This window comes from Camellia sinensis, chromosome 6 (assembly GCF_055761805.1).
Source record: "Camellia sinensis isolate YWXY chromosome 6, ASM5576180v1, whole genome shotgun sequence".
NCBI lineage: Eukaryota > Viridiplantae > Streptophyta > Magnoliopsida > Ericales > Theaceae > Camellia > Camellia sinensis.
Genome location: NC_138966.1, coordinates 41981736 through 42003983, shown reverse-complemented (window position 1 = coordinate 42003983; position 22248 = coordinate 41981736). Strand labels below are relative to the sequence as shown.

The 22248-nt window shown below is 35.5% G+C and overlaps 3 protein-coding genes across 4 annotated transcripts in view; all 3 read right to left on the bottom strand.

Moving 5' to 3' along the window:
* Positions 1 to 5122: 5122 nt before the first annotated feature.
* Positions 5123 to 8916, bottom strand: LOC114287769 (glucose-6-phosphate isomerase, cytosolic 2B-like). The gene is made up of 5 exons (XM_028231218.2): positions 8274 to 8916; positions 8106 to 8159; positions 7167 to 7256; positions 5989 to 6096; positions 5123 to 5345 (listed from the first exon to the last, which is right to left on the bottom strand). Exons 1-5 carry the CDS (start codon positions 8469 to 8471, stop codon positions 5295 to 5297), a joined length of 501 nt encoding a protein of 166 aa, XP_028087019.2. The 5' UTR covers positions 8472 to 8916; the 3' UTR covers positions 5123 to 5294.
* On the bottom strand, positions 8627 to 9510 carry LOC145793275 (glucose-6-phosphate isomerase, cytosolic 2B-like). The gene is made up of 5 exons (XM_082876061.1): positions 9388 to 9510; positions 9118 to 9192; positions 8991 to 9030; positions 8712 to 8785; positions 8627 to 8641 (listed from the first exon to the last, which is right to left on the bottom strand). Exons 1-5 carry the CDS (start codon positions 9508 to 9510, stop codon positions 8627 to 8629), a joined length of 327 nt encoding a protein of 108 aa, XP_082732187.1.
* A 2701-nt stretch (positions 9511 to 12211) lies between these two features.
* LOC114287761 (peptidyl-prolyl cis-trans isomerase FKBP43-like) overlaps positions 12212 to 22248 on the bottom strand; it is a 29621-nt gene continuing 19584 nt past the window's right edge. Inside the window, exons 9-16 of one of the 2 annotated variants that reach the window (XM_082873723.1) lie at positions 22211 to 22244; positions 21948 to 22031; positions 21081 to 21151; positions 19982 to 20071; positions 18933 to 19072; positions 18787 to 18822; positions 17458 to 17551; positions 12212 to 12492 (exon numbers count right to left, since the gene is read on the bottom strand). In XM_082873723.1, coding sequence (XP_082729849.1) covers positions 19016 to 19072; positions 19982 to 20071; positions 21081 to 21151; positions 21948 to 22031; positions 22211 to 22244 — 336 coding nt within the window. In that variant the 3' untranslated portion in view covers positions 12212 to 12492; positions 17458 to 17551; positions 18787 to 18822; positions 18933 to 19015. Of the gene's footprint in view, positions 12493 to 17457; positions 17552 to 18786; positions 18823 to 18932; positions 20072 to 21080; positions 21152 to 21947; positions 22032 to 22210; positions 22245 to 22248 lie in introns of both variants that reach the window. The other variant, XM_082873724.1, reaches the window with a different exon arrangement.

Below are 22248 nucleotides of genomic sequence, written 5' to 3'. Positions count from 1 at the left end.
GTAACCTCAGGTAACTCTTCATGGTATTTTGATTATGCATGCTGTAATCACATAACTTCTGACTCAACTCTATTTTCTTCTTTGTCATCATCCTCTTGTGCTCCCACTATACACACTGCCGATGGTTCTCATATGCATGTTAGTCATATTGGCCAAATCTCTACTTCCACTGTGTCTCTTTCTGATGTTTACCATATTCCTTCTCTTAAAATGAACCTTATCTATGTTGGTCAATTATGTGAACTTGGTCTAACTATTACCTTCTCTGCTAATGGGTGTTTGGTGCAGGACCCTCAGACGAGACAGATCCTTGGGATAGGCCATAAGCATGGACGTCTATTCGAGCTTATTCATCTTCGCAGTCCGCACAAATCATCTACTGTTGCTGCTGCATCTACTATGTCTTCTTTTCATCTTTGGCATTGTCGCTTAGGACATGTCTCTTTTAATCGTTTGAAAATTTTAGTTTCTAGTGGTCAATTAGGTTGTGTCCGTCTTGAAGATGTCAATTGTTTATCTTGTCAAATTGCTAAACAACCTACCTTACCTTTTAATGAAAGTAATTCTATTTCTACTGCTCCTTTTGATCTTGTGCATTCAAATATTTAGGGACCTTTCCCCACACCTACCATGGGGGGGTCCAAATATTTTGTGATTTTTGTTGATGATTTTTCTCGCTATACTTGGCTTTTTCTTCTCAAAAATCGCTCTGAACTTAAACAGATTTACTATGATTTCTCTGCTATGGTCTGCACTCAGTTTTCTCGTACTATTAAGCTTTTTCGTTCTGATAATGCTAAGGAGTACTTGGATTCTGATTTTCTTTCTTTTCTTCGAGCTCATAGTACTCTCTCTCATCGATCTTATGCAGGCACTTCCCAACAAAATGGTTGAGCCGAAAGAAAGCATCGTCATATTTTAGACACTACTCGGGCTCTTCTCCTCTCTTCTTCTTGTCTTGAAAAATTTTTGGGGGAAGCTGTCCTCACTGTCATCCACACCTTCAATCGAGTCCCTACCCCTATAATAGCTAACACTTCTCCTTACGAGCACTTGTATGGTTCTCCTCCTGATTATACCACTCTTAAAGTTTTTAGTTCTGCTTGTTTTGTTCTACTTCAGCCTCATGAACACACTAAACTAGAACCTCGTTCTTGTCTTTGTTGTTTTCTGGGGTATGGTATAGAACATAAAGGGTATCGTTGTTGGGATCCTATCTCTAAGCGTCTTAGTATTTCCCGTCATGTGGTCTTCTGGGAACACAAAATGTTCTCTACTCTTTCCATGTTTCACCTACCATAGTCCACCCACTCACTGGTCTTCACTGATATTTCTATAAATCTGTTTTCTGATGACTTTGATGCAGATTCTGGCCCCATGTTTCCACAGCGGCCTACGCCTATCGTTCATCCTGAGGATCCTATGTCTGCTGATGGCCCTACGCCTTCTCCAGATCCGGTGGAGGTTCCTCCAGAACCTACTTCCATTGAGGTTCCTCCTCTACCTGAGCGTCATTCTACACGGGTAAGGCAACCTTCTGTTTTTCTCCGTGATTATATTGTTGATTCCACTGCTTTTTGCTCTTCTAAACCTACTTCTTATCAAGAAGCTTCTTCTAACCCTTTTTGGCAACAAGCTATGACTGATGAACTGCAGGCTTTCGATTAAACTCATACCTGGGATGTAGTCGATCTTCCTCCTGGAAAGCGTACTGTTAGTTGCAAATGGGTTTACAAGATCAAAACTCATTCTGATAGTTCCATTGAGAGTTACAAAACTCGCCTTGTCGCCCGGGGATTTAGTCAAGAATATGGGATTGACTATGAGGAAACATTTGCTCCTGTTGCCCGTCTTACTTCAGTTCGTAGCTTACTTGTCGTTGCTGCTGCTCGCCACTGGAGTCTTTATCAAATGGATGTCAAGAATGCATTTCTCAATGGTGATCTCACTGAGGAAGTTTATATGCAACCCCCTCCTCGTTCTTCTGTTCCATCAAACAAGGTTTGCAAACTCCGTCGTGCTTTATATGGTTTGAAACAAGCTCCGCGTGACTGGTTTGCCAAGTTCAGCTCTACCATTCGTGACTTTGGTTTTTCTTCTAGTGCCCATGATTCTACCTTGTTTATCCGTAAGACGGAGCGCGGTACTATTCTCCTTCTCCTCTATGTAGATGATATCATTATCACTGGAGATGACACAGTGGAAATTTCTAGTCTTAAATAGTTTCTCCATCGCCAATTTGAGATGAAAGATTTGGGTTCCCTTAGCTACTTCCTTGGCTTGGAAATTTCTCAAAATTCCTCTAGTTATTTTCTTACTCAGGCCAAGTATACTTCTGATCTCTTAGCTCGTGCTAACCTTACCGATTGCAAGACTGTCACTACTCCAGTTGATCCTCAAACTCGTCTTACACCTCTTGATGGCCCCCTATTGTCTGATGCCCCTTTGTATCGTCAGCTAGTTGGTAGTCTTGTCTATCTCACAGTTACTCATCCAAATATTGCTTATGCTGTTCACATTGTCAGTCAATTTATGACTGCTCCTCGCTCTCCACACTATGCTGCTTTGGTTCGCATTTTGTGCTATCTCAAAGGAACTCTGTTTCATGGTTCACTACTCCCCTCACTCTTCTCTACAGCTGCATGCCTTTTCTAATGCCGATTGGGCAGGGGATCCTACTGATCGCCGTTCCACTACTGGGTTCTGCTTCTTCTTGGGCAACTCTCTCATTTACTGGCATAGCAAGAAGCAAACCCTTGTTGCTCGTTCTAGTACCGAGGCGGAGTATCGTGCTCTTGCTGACACTACTGATGAGCTTGTGTGGCTTCGTTGGCTTCTTTCTAACATGGGTGTTTCTCATTCTGCTGCCACCAATCTTTATTGTGACAATCAAAGTACTATTCAGATTGCACATAACGACGTCTTTCATGATCACACCAAGCATATTAAGATCGATTGCCACTTCATACGACAGCATGTTGCTAGTGGTCATGTTCATCTTCTCTTTGTTACCTCTGCTGATCAGACTGCCGACCTCTTCTCCAAAGCTTATCTTCTAGGACGCTTCTCTGATCTCCTCTCCAAGCTCAAGTTCATATCTGACTTAACACCTTGAGCTTGAGGGGGGGTGTTAGAGATATATATTATTATTTCATATTTATCTATCTGTACTGTAGATGTATCTCATCTCTTTTTCTATACTTATCTCTGATGTATTTCTATCTTCTTTCCTCAGCCTATAAATATAGGCTTCTTGTATTACATTCAATACAATTCAATATACAGTCTCTCTACTTTCATAACACTAATAAAATACCAAAAAATAAACACATTAGAAAAATTATTAATAATGGTGAATTGGAGTTTTTTTTTTTTTTTCCTCCAAATTTAAATACTAGAATATTAAAGAAACATTTCATAAAAAAATATAAAAATATAGATATTTCTAGACCAAGTAATTACAAAATAGAACTCAAAAAAAAAAAAAAAGATATCAAAATTGACAGACTAAATGATAATATCGAATAAATTGCAAGATCAACAACATATAGAGAAGTAAAGCTAACCAATTGGGACTAACTTAATTCATCAAAACTTTTAACACTTCAAGATTAAGGAGATGTTTGGGATGTTCTAAATAAGTGTATTTTTTGATTTTTTATAAATTAAAAAAAAAACATGTAGAAAAATAGAGAAAATGGGTAAAAAAATAGAGAGGAGATATTGATAAATGTTAATAGATATTGATTGATATGACCCAAATAACTATATATATGTAAAAAAAAATATGTACTTTTTTAGTGCATTCCAAACAAGCACTAAATATTAAAGTTTTTCCATAGATAAGATTCTCACTCAAGTCACATTAAATTTAAGAGTAATGTTAGAGGTTCCAAAAGTTCTATCAAAATTTCTACCAAATATCTTTTGATAAAACTTTTAAGATCTCTAACAATTTTGTAAATTTAAATCTATAACACACTTCATTTTCCTTCGGGTTTTTTTCGGTGGACTTTGTAACATTGTTGTATAACTTATACTATTAAGAAACAAAATCCCATTTTCAAGCAACAAGATTCTCACTTAAGTCATTAAATTTAAATTTATAACATACATTCCATTCTCCTCTTTTTTTCTTCTTCTTCTTCTTCTTCTTCTTCTTCTTCTTCTTCTTTCTTTTTTTTTTTTTTAAAAAAAAATAACATTGTTGTATAACTTGTATTATTAAAAGCAACAAAATTCCATTTTCAAGCAACAAAAATGATGCCATAGAATTTGGGTACTTCATTGGGTGGAAAGTAACCATCAGACGAAGCAAGCTATTTGACTGGTTAAAGGAAACCCCAATTACACTAAGAAGCCATGTGATGTGCCTCTTCCTTGCGAAGTGAAGGAGATGATCACTTTTTAACAGTCAAACCCAGTGTAATTTCAAAACACTTTCCAAGTCAAATAAACCAAATTTGCAATAAACACAAGTTACAAATTTGCAATAAATCCCAATTAATATATATATATATATATATTTATCAAAATACTTTTTATATTGTGGCAGTGGCTGTGTGTGGTGATCATAATGGTGGTAGTGATGGCATGACAGTTATGATGGGTGGTGGTTGTGAGGTAGGATAGAGTTAGTGAAGGTGGTAGTAGTAGAGTGATGGCAACGGTGGTGGTTGTGTAGTAATGATAGATAATGATAGATAATGATGCTAATGGAGTAGTGGTGGTGTAGTGGTTGCAGTGGTAGCACTTGCATGTAATGGTGGAGTTGGAGAGGCGGCAATGATGATGGCAGTAGTAGTGCATTGACATCAGTGGTGACGGTGTTATGATAGTAGTGGTGATGGTAATTGTATATTGGTGAGTGGTAACAATAGCAGCAGTAATGATCATGTTGGTGGTGATACAATGAGTAATGGCGAGAATAGTGGTGGAGGTGAAGTGACAGTAGTGGTGGTGGTAGTAATGGTGGTGGTGATGACAATAATGGTTGTGACATTGGTGGGGAGACAGCAATATATCCCAACTGAAACATAATCAAAATAGATTAAAAATTCAGTATTCAACATTCAAAATTAAGAATTTTGTTACTTAAAATTTTAGTCTATTTTAAGAGGTGCTTAAAGCTTTAATTGATAGGAATTGTGGTTATCAAACATACTTCATTTATTTTAACTAAACATATTCAATTTTTACAGCTAAATTGGGTTATAAAATGCCACCTTAGCCATGAACTGGTCTGCAAGATTGCTGGAAGTTCTTTTAACAATAATAATAACAAAAGAGAGCATTTACATGTGAGGTATAAGAGTGGGAGGATCTGGAGGAACATCTGGACTTGCCTGCCAAGCAAGAAACAAGTTCAGTACCTTTCCGGAAAAAAAAAATAATAATAAAAGTAAAATATAAAGAGAAGTAAAATCTCAGCAAAATGCCTCCACTAGAACTAACTCGCTTGAAAATCTAAAGTTGCGTTTAGTAGAGTTTTCTAAATATGATTTGAGAATAGAGTTGTATTTTGAGTTTGTGAGTTTTAGAAATATGATTTGAGTGTGAAAAATTTGTTTGGTAAAAGAGTTTTGAAATTTTTTTTGAATTGAGTGGGAAATTTTTAATAAGACATATGATATTTAATACAAAAACTTATAACTCATAAACCAAACACACAACTCAAAGTTTTTTTCAAAACTCATAAAAAAATTTTAAAATTCAGAAAATATTTTTTATTGAATATATAAAAATTAACATGTGTCAATTGCAAATAATAATAATAATAATAATGCACTGTTCCGGACGACCAGTGGGACGACCGATTAGCCCAAATTTTCCTGCCTTGAACAGAGTTTTCAAAAATAAGTGTGAAATTAATTTTTGAAAACCGAAAACAAACACAGTATGCAAATCAAAGCCTGGAACTAACGTTCCAAAGCTCTACCAAACAAAGCCCAAATAATTCTTCTTCAATGAAATGATGCTTTATCATACCTCTAGATATCTTTTTAACATTGTTGTTGTACTGAAATTGAAGCCCTCAACTGGTTCTCCTTTTTTCCGAGATGCATGAAGTTGCCTTCTGACTTGGGAAGCCAGCGACTGCATTTTAGCGTCAGTATACCAGCACACACCAAAAAAAAAATGCGAATTACACTAACAGTCCCTATAGTTTGGAGTTCGTGTCACTTTGATTCCTGACTTTTCAATTGTGACACATTTGACCCTGAATTTTGAATCTTGATCCAAATCAGGACAATTGAAGATATCATTACTTAATTCCATGGGCAAAATAGTCAATTTAATAAAATATAAACTAATTTGACAAAAATAAATGTCAAAATAATATTTTTGAGTTTTTAAAAATTATTTCTACCCACTAAAGATAAAATTATGTAAAATTGATAAATCTTTTAAACATTTTTTTTTACCAGATTAATTTTTGATATATGTTTGGATAATGATCATGTAATGGGTGTTTGTTAGCATTTAATGTGTAATTAATATATTTAATATATGAAATGTTTTTAGCTTTGAATTTTTTGATTTAATGGATTAGTTTAATAATGATATCAAAGTTGTCTCCATATTTGACTTTTAGAAAAATAAAAATTAATTTAATAAAAATAAAAACAACCACCCATTACATAATTATCATCCAAACATATAATAAAAATTAATTTGGTAAAAAAAATAAATAAATAAATGTCTAAAAGATTTATCAAGTTTATATAATTTTATCTTTAGTAGGTAGAAATAATTTTTAAAAATTCAAAAATATTTTTTTGACATTTATTTTTGTCAAATTAGTTTATATTTTATCAAATTGACTATTTTGCCCTTAAAATTAAACAATAGTATCTTCAATTGTCCTTATTTGGAACAAGATTCAAAATTCATGATCAAATCTGTCACAATTGAAAAATTATGGACCAAAATGAGACAAGTCCCAAACTATAAGGACCATTAGTATAATTTCCCCCCCTCAAAAAAAAAACAGCACAAAAAAAATAAATAAATAAATAAAAAATTAATCTGAAGTTTACATAAGCGGCAAAAGGGTAGATGACAAAAAAAAAAAAAATTGAAATGAACACGAAGAACAATTTTGGAAAACAGCATAAACTATAAGGAGGAGGAACTGCAGAAAACAGGTTTTTCAAAACACATACCTTTCCTAACTCAACTCCCCACTGGTCAAAAGAGTTGATACCCCATATGAAACCTTGGACAGCAATTCTGTGTTCATAGATTGCCAACAACTGGGGAAGACACAGAAAGAATTTCCAGGATTACGCCACATAGGAAGATATGTCGGTCACTTGGCAAAATGTACAAATATGCACCAAGCACAGTCCCGCTATGAAGCGGCCTGAGCTGAGCATATTGCACTTTCTATCTTTTCTTTCCTTTTTCCAATAGCTCCACTAATAAGCCAATCATTGAAGCTCTATAGGATTTCCAAATAACTTATCGTGCATATACATGAACATTCTTTAATCTGGATTCTGGAATATAATTCAGTTAAAAACTGAAGCATATAATTCAGGTATTGGGCAGCATGGTTGATTGGTCAATTGTTCTATGCAATGAAAAACAGCGTAAGATCCCCTTAAAAAGCATGGCTAATTGGTCTAGGTGTTGGAATATGCAGTACAGACTGCAGGGTCAACCAAGTCCTGTTTACACCCACATGGTCAACTTTGGACCAAAGTGTTAAGTTTACAAAACTTCGGGATTTGGTCATTGTCAGAACTAGTGCGATCATCTTTTCAATTTTAACACAGATTCTATGCGCATTATGCATGTAACCTCAATGGTCGTCTGGGAACTTCAGACCACTAAATGGGCTACAAAGGCGAGGGGTGTTTTGAACAAATTTGAACTCTCAAAACCTCCGATGATTATCAACAAGCACAAACTGTTTCATGAAAGCACAAAAAGGTGCGACTAGACCTTACATGTCCAATATCATAAGCATTTAATGATGGAAGCAAAAGGCTGAAAGAAGGCCGATTGCCAGAGAAGGTCTGTGAAGGACAATATAAATATTAGGAACAAACTTACAACGGAAAGTAAGAGACTACATAATGTAGTGAAAGGCAAGTTACCTTGTGAGGGATAAGATGAGGGGGAACATTCTCATTCTGCAACTCTTGTGGTGTCTATAAGAAACTGAAATTTAGTTAAATAGGAGAATTACACTGACATTGTGTCAGTTTAACTTATTTACCAAAAAGTGAAAAACATTATACACATTAATAATTAATATTACAAACCTTTTTTTTTATTAATTTGTAATTTTTTTCCACTGACCCAACTGTCAAGTAATTGTCCCGAGTTAAATATCCTGGCACTTTTAGGCAGCTGTTGCAATCACAAGGCAAATTAATAGAAAAAAATCTTATGATTTCCATATATGAATGCACACAATTAAAAATGGAAAAAGAAACAATCAACACTACAGAAATTTTCATAATGTCATACACCTCATGACGCAGCTACATGGCTTTAAAGTTTCGCAAAATCACCGTGAGGATTCTTCATGATGGTTGCGGCTGCTTCTTTTCATTTATTATTACTATTAGTATTATTAATATTTTGTTTTTTTGCACAAAAGCAAAATGGAAATTTAGAGAACTATTGGCTAGACAAAAAATTGAACGTAGATATCAATGGGGGGAAATAGCAAGGTTATGGAAAAGCATCCATCTTACCTTTCCATAAGCAAGAGCATCTGGCTGTGCAAAAAAGTTAGGCATGAGTTCATCGTGGTTACTCACCACTTTACCTGCAACACAATTCAATGAAAATTTTTGTAATGGATAGAAACACCATCAAGAAAATAAGGGATCTACAGACCACCTTTACCAAGCCATTCAAGTAAACTTGTTTTGGCAATACTGAGATAAGAAATTGTGCCCAATAAAAGAGGGGGGGGGGGGGGGGGGGGGGGGCGAAGCATGAGGTAACTTTAAGGTACACAGGTTGCTGACTCTTCACAACACCAATAAAATCACAAGGAATTACTCGCCCCTGAAAGTTCCAAGAAGATGGGTAATAGGGACAGAGTTTACAACATGGAAAAATATATACAAGCGAAACATAATCTAGTGCACATACATTCACAGCAGCAACCTGGCGATCAGTTCTGTATTCTTCACAGACATTAAGCAATTCAAGTTCTATATAACACCTCTGAAAAATGGTCAAAATGTTAATACTATATGTTCAGAGGAAAAAACATTCTCAAACTACTCACCAGCCTCAAACAAGAAATATTCCTCAACTTCAAAGAAACACCGGATGGCAAATCAGGTAGGAGAATTTCCCACTTATAAGGGCATTATCAATTTTTATTTACCAATATATGGAACAGAACACGCAAGTTACCTGGTGAATTAATTGGTAAAAGCTATTCTGGCCATTTGTTCCTGGTTCACCAAAATCAATTTCACCAGTCTCAAAGGGAAGAGGCACGCCATCAATTGAAACACTTTTCCCGTTACTCTCCATGCTAACCTAAATTGAAGTAGTTTAGCAGGTGTAAGAGCATTTGCCAAGAAGCTTTCAAGACAGTACACAAGCAGCAAAAGCATAGATACATGCCTGTTGAATGTGAGGGGCAAGCTTCTCCAGAGCTTGAGAATAAGGTAAAATGGCCTGAAAAAATACAAGAAGTTTCAATGTTGTAGAAGAACAAATAAAAAGAGATTATCAGAGAACATATGAACGTAGTCACCCAAACAGACTTCGTTGTAAATAATTCACTCACTCTTGCAGGATATCCAAGAAATGAAACACATACACTCAACAAACCTAAAAGCACCTGAAGAAATGATGCAATGACATTGATCAGCATATTGATCCATATATATATCTGATAAAATATATCTAAGGTGGATCAGAATAATCTTCTAAAACATAGACATATATGTGGCCCAGATACAGGGAAATGAAACCCAGGATTCAGGAAGTCAAATATTTGCAGATCCAGACAAACAGGAATTTATGAAGTATGTAAATTCAGCATCTCTACTGTCATTCCTAGAAGCCATGGGTTTGAACCTAGCCAGGGTCACAAGTACAAGAACACTTAACTAGACCATTCACCATCCCTACGGCTTATATAACAAGTGCTAAGAACAAACATGTGGAGAATTTCATGTTAGGAGGCACATACAGGAATGTTTAGCTCCAACGGTGCTGAATAGAAGTGTTGATCAATGCTTGAAGCTCCTTTCAGGAACCTTCAAGTACAAAGTGGAAAATATATAAATTCAGGAAACTGCCGACCAAAATAAGACCATGATGCCAAAATAAATTGCCAAACTGTGGATGGTGTGAACTTAAATCATAGCATAACTACTAAGAAAATCACCATAGGTCAGAAAAGCGTTAGAGACTGTTGCGATGTTAAAAGCTTGCTGCCAACCATGACAATTTTTATTTTATTTTTTTAAAATTTTTGGGAACAGCAACTTCATAGCATATGTTGCTGGAATATCCTGAGTGTACCTTTCTTTTTTGCACATTTCTATTTTATTTTTGGTGTGTGTGTGTGTGTGTGCACACGCGTTGGTGTGTGAGGTAATGGCCTTTTATTTTCATCTAGTTTACAAGCAGAAAGCGTCCTCATATTGTCATCCTTTATTCTAAACGACACTCAGAAGTCTAGGATAGTCAGGCAAGGCAAATGTATTGTCATATAGTTCACAGAGATTGGGACAAGTAACAATACTAATAATTTCACTTCCCTACCAGAATTTAACTACTCAACTCATCTATGGGGACATTTTTATTTGTGCAAGAATGAAGTGAAACCATCCATCATGAGTCATGAAAACTAAACTTGCAATTAGGACTATTAAAGTAATGCCATATGAAGAAAACTGGAGCCTGCAAAGAGCATCTAAAGTTTCACGTTTGTGTACAGATTTTGTAAGTAGACAAGTATGGTTTTTTGCGAAGTTAATTTTTTAAACATTTCTTTCATTACAATACAAATTTTCCTTCAAGAAGCTAAAAGAAAAATAAGATTTTATACATCAAATTCCATATATCATTTTCAGATAGAGTGTTAAATTAAATCCAAAATAATGAAAAAATAACTTCTGCAAATAAATAAATGTGCAAGTTACTGTACTTCTCAACAACTGTGAATCCATATTGGAGAGATAAAGGTAACACTCCAAAAGCGCTGCAAACTGCAAACAGTGGTCAAATATCAATCAAGCATCATATTAACCACATGATTTATGAAAAAAAGGCAATGTACTTACCACTATGTCGACCACCAACCCAATCCCAGAACGCAAAAGCATTATTAGGGTCAATCCCAAACTTTTCTACAAGCTGCACAGAAGATTAAACAATACAGACACTATAAGAATTTTCACTTTTGGCGACTAAATTTTTAGTCGCCAAAAGTCAATTTTTAGTCGCCAATGGCTTTTAGCAACTAAATTATTTGGTTGAAGCATTAGTCGCTGAAGAATTGTTGGGAAAGGTAATTGGCGACTAAAATTATTTTATTAGCCAAATGTATTCAATTGCCAACTAAATTTTTAGTCGCCAAAAGGTTGGAAATAAAATTAAATAGCACATTTTCGGCTACTAACGGTTTAGTCGCCTAAAGTGTTATGTTTTTGGCTACTAAAATTTTAGTCGGCAAATAGTTTGTGTTTTGGCTACTAATATTTTAGTCGGCAAAAGTGTTATGTTTTGACTACTAAAAGTTTAGTCGCCTAAAATGTTATGTTTTTGGCTACTAAAATTTTAATTGGCAAATAATTTGTGTTTTGGCTACTAATATTTTAGCCAGCAAAAATGTTATGTTTTTGGCTACTAAATTTTTAGTAGGCAAAAATTTTTTTATTCTTCAGCTTTTGTTTTTAGCTACGAAATATTTTAGTCGCCAAATGTTTGATTTTTTGTTTGTTACAAAACTTTTAGTTGCCAAATGTTTGATTTTTTTTTTGCTACAAAATTTTTGGTCGCCAAATGTTTGATTTTTCTTTTCGCTACAAAACTTTTAGTCGTCAAATGTTTATTTTTTTTTTTTTTTGCAACAAAACTTTTAGTCGGCCAAATTATTTTCCCAATTTCTTTTTAGCTACTAATTATGTAGTCGCCAAAAACATGATTTTATGTTTTATCACAAAATTATAATTTCTCCACAACCTGTCAATATTCCATGCAACCTGTAATACGTATGTAAACAAAATAATACGTATACTATCAATCACTCCACAATCTGCATCCATATACAAAAAATGAATGACTTTAAATGTCAAAGTTCATACAAACCAACTATTGTCCAAACTAAAATAATAATTCCATACAAAATATAGAATCATACAAAAATCAAAGCCCTCTGTATACAAAAAATACTTTCACAAAAGCAGAGGAAGACATAGTTAGCAGGATTATACAAAAGTGTAAGTGTCCTCCATAAAAAAAAATGTTGACTATCCACAAGTCCACGCCAAAAGCCATCTACAAAAAATAAAAAAACAATTGCATCTATTACAAAATATCAATTCATTCAGACATAAGAAAAAGGTTGTAATAACATGCATTTTAGGTAGAACAATCTATAAAAACATTTTTTCAAAATACAATCAAATGTATGTATCATGAAAGATTTATTTCAAACTTAATTTCAATTTACAAATAATACAATTTTTAGGAGCATACCTCTTCATAAAATAAATTTTTATGAGTAGAATGTTTTGGTTGTAAATTTATTTTAACTCTTCTTCATTCGCATTTTCCTAATTAAAGTAAAATGATTGAGTAATCCACGGGGTTATCTCCATAACCATATCATGCTTTCTTAACACGTTTAACACCCAAATGACCACCGTGTAGATGAAACAATGGAATCATTTACAATGAAAACGTTGAACATTTATTGGATGTCAAACTCTCCCTTTTTCGAATAAGTTTAAGTCGTTTCCGGCTCTAACTCCCAAACTACATGTGCTAATGACATTCCGTCTGTTGCCACAAGTCCTATATGTCACGGGAAAGCTCGCCGTGACATCCCTACGGTGGTTCTGAGGCTGTTTCGATTTTTCGCTCCCTCAACGCCCTTTTTCGGTTAAGCTTAAGGCATTTTTGGCTTTAACTCCCAACCTACACGTGCTAATTGCATTCCGTCTGTTGTCACAGGTCCTATTTGTCACAGCGAAGGTGGTCGTGACATCCGTACGGTGGTTCGGGAGCTGATTCGCATTTTTGCCCCCTTAACGCCCTTTTTCGGTTAAGTTAAACGTGCTAATTACATTCCGTTTGCTGTCACAGGTCCTATTTGCCAAGGGGAAGGTGGTCGTGACATCTGTATGCTAGTTCGGAAGCTGTTTCGCATTTTCGCCTCCTTAACGGCCTTTTTCAATTAAGCTTAAGGCGTTTTTGGCTCTAACTCCCAACATACACGTGCTAATTACATTCCATCTGTTGTCACAGGTCCTAATTGTCACAGGGAAGGTGGCCGTGATATCCATACGGTGGTTCAGGGGCTGATTCGCATTTTCGCCCCCTTAACGCCCTCTTTCGGTTAAATTTAAGGCATTTTCAGCTCTAACTCCCAACCTAAACGTGCTAATTACATTCCGTCTGTTGTTACAGGTCCTATTTTCCACGGGGAAGGTGGCCGTGGCATCCCTACGGTGGTTCGGAAGCTATTTCGCATTTTCGCCCCCTTAACGCCCTTTTTCAGTTAAGCTTAAGGCATTTTTGGTTCTAACTCCCAACCTACACGTGCTAATTACATTCTGTCTGTTGTCACAGGTCCTATTTGTCATGGGGAAGGTTTCCGTGACATCCGTATGGTGGTTTGAGGGCAAAATCGCATTTTCGCCCCCTTAACGCCCTTTTTCGGTTAACTTTAAGGACTTTTCGGCTCTAACTCCCGACCAAAACGTGCTAATTACATGTCGTCTGCTATTACAGGTCTTGTTTGCCAGGGAGAAGGTGGCCGTGACATCTGTATGCTGGTTCGGAAGCTGTTTCGCATTTTCGCCCCCTTAACGCCCTCTTTCGGTTAAGTTTAAGGCGTTTTCGGCTCTAACTTCCAACCTAAACGTGCTATTTACATTCCGTCTATTGTTACAGGTCCTATTTTTCACGGGGAAGGTGGCCGTGACATCCCTGCAGTGGTTCGGAAGCTGTTTCGCATTTTCGCCTTCTTAACGCCCCTTTTCAATTAAGCTTAAGGCGTTTTTGGCTCTAACTCCCAATCTACACGTGCTAATTACATTCCATCTGTTGTCACAGATCCTATTTGTCATGGCGAAGGTGGCCGTTACATCCGTACGGTGGTTCGGAGGCTGATTCGCATTTTCGTCCCCTTAACGCCCTCTTTCGGTTAAGTTTAAGGCGTTTTCGGCTCTAACTCCCAACCTAAACGTACTAATTACATTCCATCTATTATCACAGGTCTTATTTGCCACGGGGAAGGTGACCGTGACATCTGTATGCTGGGTCGGAAGCTGTTTCGCATTTTCGCCCCCTTAACGCCCTTTTTCGGTTAAGTTTAAGGCGTTTTTTGCTCTAACTCCCAACCTACACGTGCTAATTACATTCCGTCTGTTGTCACAGGTCCTATTTGTCACGACGAAGTGGGCCCTGACATCCGTACGGTGGTTCAGGGGCTGATTCACATTTTTGCCCCCTTAACGCCCTTTTTCGGTTAAGTTTAAGCGGTTTTCGACTCTAACTCCCAACCTAAACTTGCTAATTACATTCCGTCTGCTGTCACAAGTCCTATTTGCCATGGGGAAGGTGGCCGGGACATTTGTACACTGGTTCAGAAGCTGTTTCGCATTTTCGCTCCCTTAACGCCCTTTTTCAGTTAAGTTTAAAGCGCTTTCAGTTCTAACTCCCAACCAACACATGCTAATTACATTCCGTCTGTTGTCACAGGTCCTATTTGTCACAGGGAAGGTGTCTGTGACATCCGTACGGTGGATCGGGGGCTGATTCGCATTTTCGCCCCCTTAATGCCCTTTTTCAGTTAAGTTTAATGTGTTTTCGGCTCTAACTCCCAAACTACGTGTGCTAATTACATTCTATCTGTTGTTACATGTTCTATTTGTGACAAGGAAGGTGGACGTGACATCCGTACGGTGATTCGGGGGCTGTTTTGCATTTTCGCCCTCTTAACGCCCTTTTTCGATTAAGTTTAAGGCGTTTTCGGCTCTAACTCTCAACCTACATATGCTAATTACATTTCGTCTGTTGTCATAGGTCCTATTCATGACAAGGAAGGTGTCTGTGACATCCGTACAGTAGTTCGGAGGTTGTTTCTCATTTTCGCCCCCTTATCGCCCTTTTTCGGTTAAGTTTAATGCGTTTTCAGCTCTAACTCCCAAACTACGTGTGCTAATGACATTCCGTCTATTGTGACAGGTCCTATTTGTCACGTGGAAGGTGGCCGTGACATCCGTACAGTAGTTCGGGGGCTGTTTCCCATTTTCGCCCCCTTATCGCCCTTTTTCAAGTAAGTTTAAGACATGCTAATTAAGGTGTTTTGCCATAGTCCTGTATGTTTTTTTTTTTTAGTTTAAGGACGCTAACTACCCATCTCTTCACCAACCTCATCATTGACCTATGACTATCACACTCCCATAAATTTACTTAATTCTACATCTAGAATCTGACTTGAGACTGGTTCGCCCCCGGAAAGCCCTTTTTCGACTAAGTTTAGAGCATATTCAGCTCTAACTCCCAACCTACAGGTCCGAATTACATTCCGTCAGTTGTCACAAGTCCTATTTGTCATGGGGAAGCTATACGTGAGAGCCACACTGTAGTTTGGAGGCTGTTTTGAATTTTCGTCTTCGGAAAGCCCTTTTTCGACTAAGTTTAGGGCATATTCGACTCTAACTCCCAACCTACAGGTCTGAATTACATTCCATCAGTTGTCACAAGTCCTATTTGTCATGGAGAAGCTGTCCGTGAGAGCCACATGGTGGTTCGGGGGCTATTTTGAATTTTCTCTCCCGAAAGCCCTATTTGGACTAAGTTTAGGCGTATTCGGCTATAACTATGGTAAAGCCATAAACATTCCTAGTGGGTTGATTGGGTGCCAAATGAGAAGTTAATGCATGTGAAATCTGATTCAGAATTTCTGAAAGAAAATTTTCATTCTCCAAGTTAAGGGAGCTCCTAGTTGGTAGTAAAATCTATAGAGGAAGAGCACCACATAAACAGACAGCCAAATTCTCTCCCGAATTTTTTTTTTAATGTCAGCAATACCCCATATTTTCAGATTTATTATTATTATTAATTTTTTTTAAAAAGGTCTAAAATCATATGAAATTATAGTAAATAACGACGAAGCTGTTCTTCTTTGATTAATGTTATATGTCAAAAGTGATCCTTAATAGAAACCTGTTGGAAATTTCACCAGAAATTTGTAAATAAAGTACACTGCAACAAAAAAATTCACTTAAAACAGAAACTCACGCATGGAAAATAGGAGGCAAGCCCCAATATGGAATCTACAAAGACTTTTCATATGAACTATATCAAGAAACATTTAACTGAAGCTCAAGATTATTTTTTCTTTCTATTTTTATTCACAAGAAGCTCATAATTTATTTTTAAGCAACTCAATGCCCAAACCGGCTTCTGAAACTTCACTTTGTTAAAATTTTTAGGTTCCGTTTGTATGGAAAAAATATATCTAAACTACCTAATAAAGCAAACACCAAATTTAATTTGCTGTCCTAAAGCCTTACAAATTTTACACCAAACATAATTATCTTCTACTTTGGTCTAGATGGTTTTCGCAGAGTATCCACAGCAGATCATTACTTTCGTGCAAATGCCCACTTCAGGACACAAAATGCAAAAGGAGTGGCAACCTTAGATTGCCTTCACTCAGTTCAACACGGTTCGGGTTTCATTAAAAGTATAGGTAATTTTGCTCAATTACTCCTCAGAAGGTCAAAACAAAAGTACAAAACCCAAAAATGAAAGAAAGACATGGACCAGGCATGTGATATTATCGACTTAAACTATATTGAAAGGCTTCAAGCAAATTGCAAAAGATCTGATACAGATCAAAGATTAACTACATGGACCAAACACGTGACAAAGTACATAAACTATCTTAAAAGGCTTCAAAATTGCATATGGTTTATGAAAGATTAATCACAAGGACCAAACATGTGATGAAGTATCACATAAACTAACTAGCCAATAACAACTATCTTGATTTTCATTTTTCCTTCAGAATGTTTAAGATGATGCAGTTGAAACTTACATTAAGTGACCAAAGTATAAGGTTCTTTCTGTGCCAGTAATGTTGATTTCCAGTTCCATAACAAAAACTCATCTCTAAACCATAAGGATGCTCGACCTCCTAATACTTACATTGCTATGATTAACAACAAAAAATTACCAAAAAGATGTATAATTATCTGCACAAAAATAAGGAAAAGATTTTCCCACCTTTATATTTGAACAAGGCAACTTTACGACAATTGTTTCCCTTCATCCGTTCCATATATACGCTGAAGTTCATGTGTAGCAGCTAGGAACGATTCTGGAGCAGAGAAAAAAGAATGCATGTGAGCAGGAAGGCATTGTATCAAAACATATTGAACTGTCACTCACTGGTAACTAAACCAAATAACTTGAATTATCTTTCCAAAGACGGAAAGATTTGTGAATGTTGTTTAACGGTGGGCACATTTTCCTCATATCCACTTTGGGCTAAAGCTGGATGGCAACCAGTAAGCAAAGTTGGAGCATTCAAATGCAATAGAGGGGACTCAAAAACCTAGTGGATTCTATTAAAAAAACAATGGTACGTTGCGAATAAAATCAGGTTTCTCTATGTATAACACGCGAAAATCTGAGATTAATTAAGTCTCCTAATCAACCTTATGTATTCCTCTACTTCACTTGTATTCTGTGAAATGACTAAAGGGTTTTTTTTTTTTTTTTATTTGTCTTAATTAGGAAGTTTGTAGTATAATATTGATTTGGAAACCCAAGGAGTACCCTTCCTCTATTTAATCTCCTCTTTTCTCTATTATTCGTCTTTCCCTCATCTTTCTCTACTATTCTATTTTTATGTTCTTTGCAACTCTCCTCTTTCTCAACTTCATTGTCTGTGGGAATCCTGTGCATTCTCTCCACAACAGTTTGCACTATCTTTGACTCATACAGACTACAGCAGCTACTCTAAAGCCTATGGCCTGGCTATGCTTTGCTGTATAATTTCCCACTCTAAACTATTTTGCACTAATCTTTAGGCTGGAGTTTGAATTTTTTTTTATTTTTTTCATTAGATTTCTATCTGTTTGGCAATTGAATGAAGCATAACTAAAGGCAGAGTATGATGCTATTTACATATATTTCCACTATCAAACAACTTTGTTAGTAACATCAGGCTGAATTAATTTATAAGGCCATTGCCTACCATTTAGGTCAGCTCATCCTCTCAAACTAATCATTTAATCTACAATCTTCTTTTATGTCCATGTAGCAAACTAATGACTTAAGCCATTCTTCCATACCTCCATGAACGGAATAAAATTATGATTTGCCAAGTTTGGTTGGTTGCACAAAGAGCAAAGCAAGTTCACCTATTGGATGCTGAGATGTGATATTTCACCAAGGCTGATCTTTTGCCAATTCACACTGACCTCATGAATATTCTCACTTTTACACATGCAAAATACATAATGACCTATGCTTAACCCAATTTCAAAGAAAAAATAACCAAGTTATAATCCACACAAAAAGAGCCAAACCATGAGGCAACAGAATTACCTGAAGTTGATTGACGATTTGATCTAGTTTGAATTCCTGATAACAAAATCGTGATACTTTCCATCACAAAAGATATAGAAAAAAAGAAAGATGGATATAGGGGAAAGAAATTCAAAACACATAGTTTCAAAGATATGATAGCCAACCTGCTCCCGAAGAGCCTCTCTCAGATAAGACACAAGATTTGTTCTCGATGATTCAACTGCCGTTAGCTATTCAATACAGTCTCTCAATATACCATGCTGCCCTTTAAGCTACTCCACAATGCCAGAGCCATTGAGTTTTCCTGCTCAAATGAACATAATAATAATAATAATAATAATAATAATAATAATAATAATAATAATAATAATAATAATAAAGACGGTTGAGAGAGAGAGAGATGCTACAGGATATAGCAACCAATGTATCATAAGCGAGATGCTAAACAAGAGAGAGAGAGAGATAAGAATAATACTGAACTGGCCCAAAAACCCTAGCCTCCTGCCACATTGCTACATTTTTCAACATGGCTTCAAGCAACAAATTAATAGTATTGTAAACTCAGGAATTCAATCTATACCAGATGACCAAAACCATGTTCCCATTCCCCAAGTATATTGTTTAGGCACCAAACAAGTGAGGAGATTTAATAAGGTTCTATAGCTGCAGTTTTTATACCACTATTCTTTATATATTCTTACCTCCATTCCAACCGTCGCTATAGTTGTTAGATTCACACAGATTTATCACTTCCCTCAACTCTCATTCTTGACTTACATCACATTGAAACTCTCTTAGCCTCTCTAGTGACATCCTTGGTGTTGTCACCTTACCTTCACTCTCTAAAATGCTTAAAATACTTTCAATGTATATAGCCATATAATTTACCATAATTGTTTCTTATTTACACCCATCATTAAGATTCAATTTACACATCAGGATTTTAAATTTTGGTTATAGTTACTCGTGAATATATCAACTGATACTATTATTTAAATTAATGCAATTACATACACTACTCTTTTTTCTGTACACCACAATGTATATGATTGGGGGCTCAAACTTCTATATTTTACTGGATTTTGATTCTTGAATCAACATCACTGGTGAGGAAACCAACGAGATGAATGCTTTGAGGGCCCACAACTGAGAAGGTTACTTCATCATTACTAGTTAACTCCAAATTCAACTTGCATGAGCACTTGTTCCCTACCATTAGTGAACACAGGAACACTGCACACTTATCTTTTGGAGCACCTTTAAGTATGCTTCTCCTTGTAGATGAACCAAGGCCTAGTGTTGCCTGTTTGATCACATCAATCAAAACCAAATTTCAATAGATTGGTTTATTATTGTGAAAATTTGTGTTAAATTGTTTAGTGTAACTTTTACTTATAGTTTATCAAATATTAAATAATTTAAATAAGTTAAAAAAATTGATTATCTGAAAATTAGTGAAGGGATACTTTGACTTATATTTTTTGATAATCAACTTTTAACTTATAATAAACTACACCAAATAGGCCCAATTAAACAGAGAAACCTTCTCGTTAGGTAAAGTTTTAGTTTTCTGTTTATATTTTCATTTTGTTTGTAAATTATAGACAGAAAACTTAATTAGGCCTCGTTTGGGAACAGGCTAATTTAGTAATTTTTTGGCTATTTGGCTAAAAAGGTAGGTAAAAAAAACTTGTATGTTTGGGATGACTTTTTGGCTAATTACGAAAAGATGTGCAAAAAGTGGAGAGAAAAGAGAATATTTGACTTTTTGGTATGGGTTGTTGACTTTTTGGCTAATTTAGTAACTTTTTGGCTAATTGGCTAAAATAGCCTCTTGCCAAACGAGGCCTTAGTATACTATTTTTGCTTTTAAAAAAAATGAAACTGATGCTCAAATTTTCAAAAAATTTTGAAAGAAAAAAAAAGTGTTCTACTTGTTTTCAAAATCAGTTTTCACTCTTTTCTCCCTCCATCCTTCCCTTACCACCTCTCTTAGTCAAAATGTACACAAAAGAGGCCAATTCAGCTAACTCAATTGATTATCTATTTTATTAACTATAACATCTAAGTTCTGAAATATTGGGTTTTTTTTTAGAGAGTAAAACATGGATTTTTTTTTTATAGGCCTTGTTTTTATATCAAAATTGGGTGTCTATTACAAAACAAGAGATAAATTGTAACATATATATATACATAAATTTTTTAAAAATTAAATAAAACATTGAGAAATTTGGGATCTAAAACCAGAGTTTTGTTGACTATATATGGTTGAATCCAAGAAAGAGGCATTAGTTTGAGAAAGAAAAATAAACCTGAGATATGTGAAGCTTTACTCCCTGATTAAGTTGGCAAGTGTATGGTGAGCCAGGTTTGACTTCAATCCCTGTAAAATAAAATAAGAAAATGATATAGAAGATCATTTTCTAAACCCACTTTCTAGATGTGTAAGTAAGATAATTAGTTAATAATTAAAGAAGACATGAGAGACAGAGAGATTTGTCTTAAATATTCTAATAGACTGCCACATCATTAATTGAAAAGTAAGTCTAATTTTTTTTTGCCTGAGTAACATTACCCAATAAAATAATATTGATTTGTAACTGAAAAAAATATATATCAAAAAGGTTTCAAGATCTGTGTAGAATTTAGTTGAAGTGCATAAATGTACGGTGCAGGCGTTAGGTTTGTTGGATCAATAAGACTACAAGTATTAATGTTAAGTTTGGATTATGATTTTTGATAAAAGTTTGGAATGAAAAGGAAAGCAAAATGGAGTAAAACATCAACTTATGTTTCAGTTGCAGTCAAGACAACCATCTACCCTTCATCTTTATCCAAGTATCAGCCAATTCTAATGTATATTTCCCAAATATGTGCCAATATAAGCAGGGTCCACTTCAGAAATAGTGAGGTATAGTAATTCAAGTAAAAGCAGTGCCTCAAAACAATCATCTCAAGTACATGGCAACACCTCTATATATTGCATCACTAATCTATACACCATATTGCACAAATCCAAAACCTTAGCTTGTGAAAACATTAAATATCTTATCCAGTGATTCTCCCCAATAAAATAAACAAATAATACTAATAGTAACAGAAACATGACTATGTAATAACTACAAATTTTAAACAAATGAAATTAAAAACTAACAATCAAAGTGTGGAAGTCATCCAACCTTTTTCTGGATTAGCTATGGACAAATTTTGTTGCAACATTGAATACTGGATATCCACAACTGCCTTTGATGGTTTTCCTTGTACTGAAACAAACCAGAAAAGTTAAAATTAGTATATGGAGACAGGTATCTTCAATAGAAAACAAGAATAAATTTAGCAAAAACAACTGCTGAAGTCCAGAAAATACGTCAATGTACAACTAAACAACTTACTAAAATATTATTGGCAAAATTATCAAGCAAATGAGAGAAGCCATGCTCACCAACAGTGAGCATCCCATTCATGAATCCAAAGACCTAC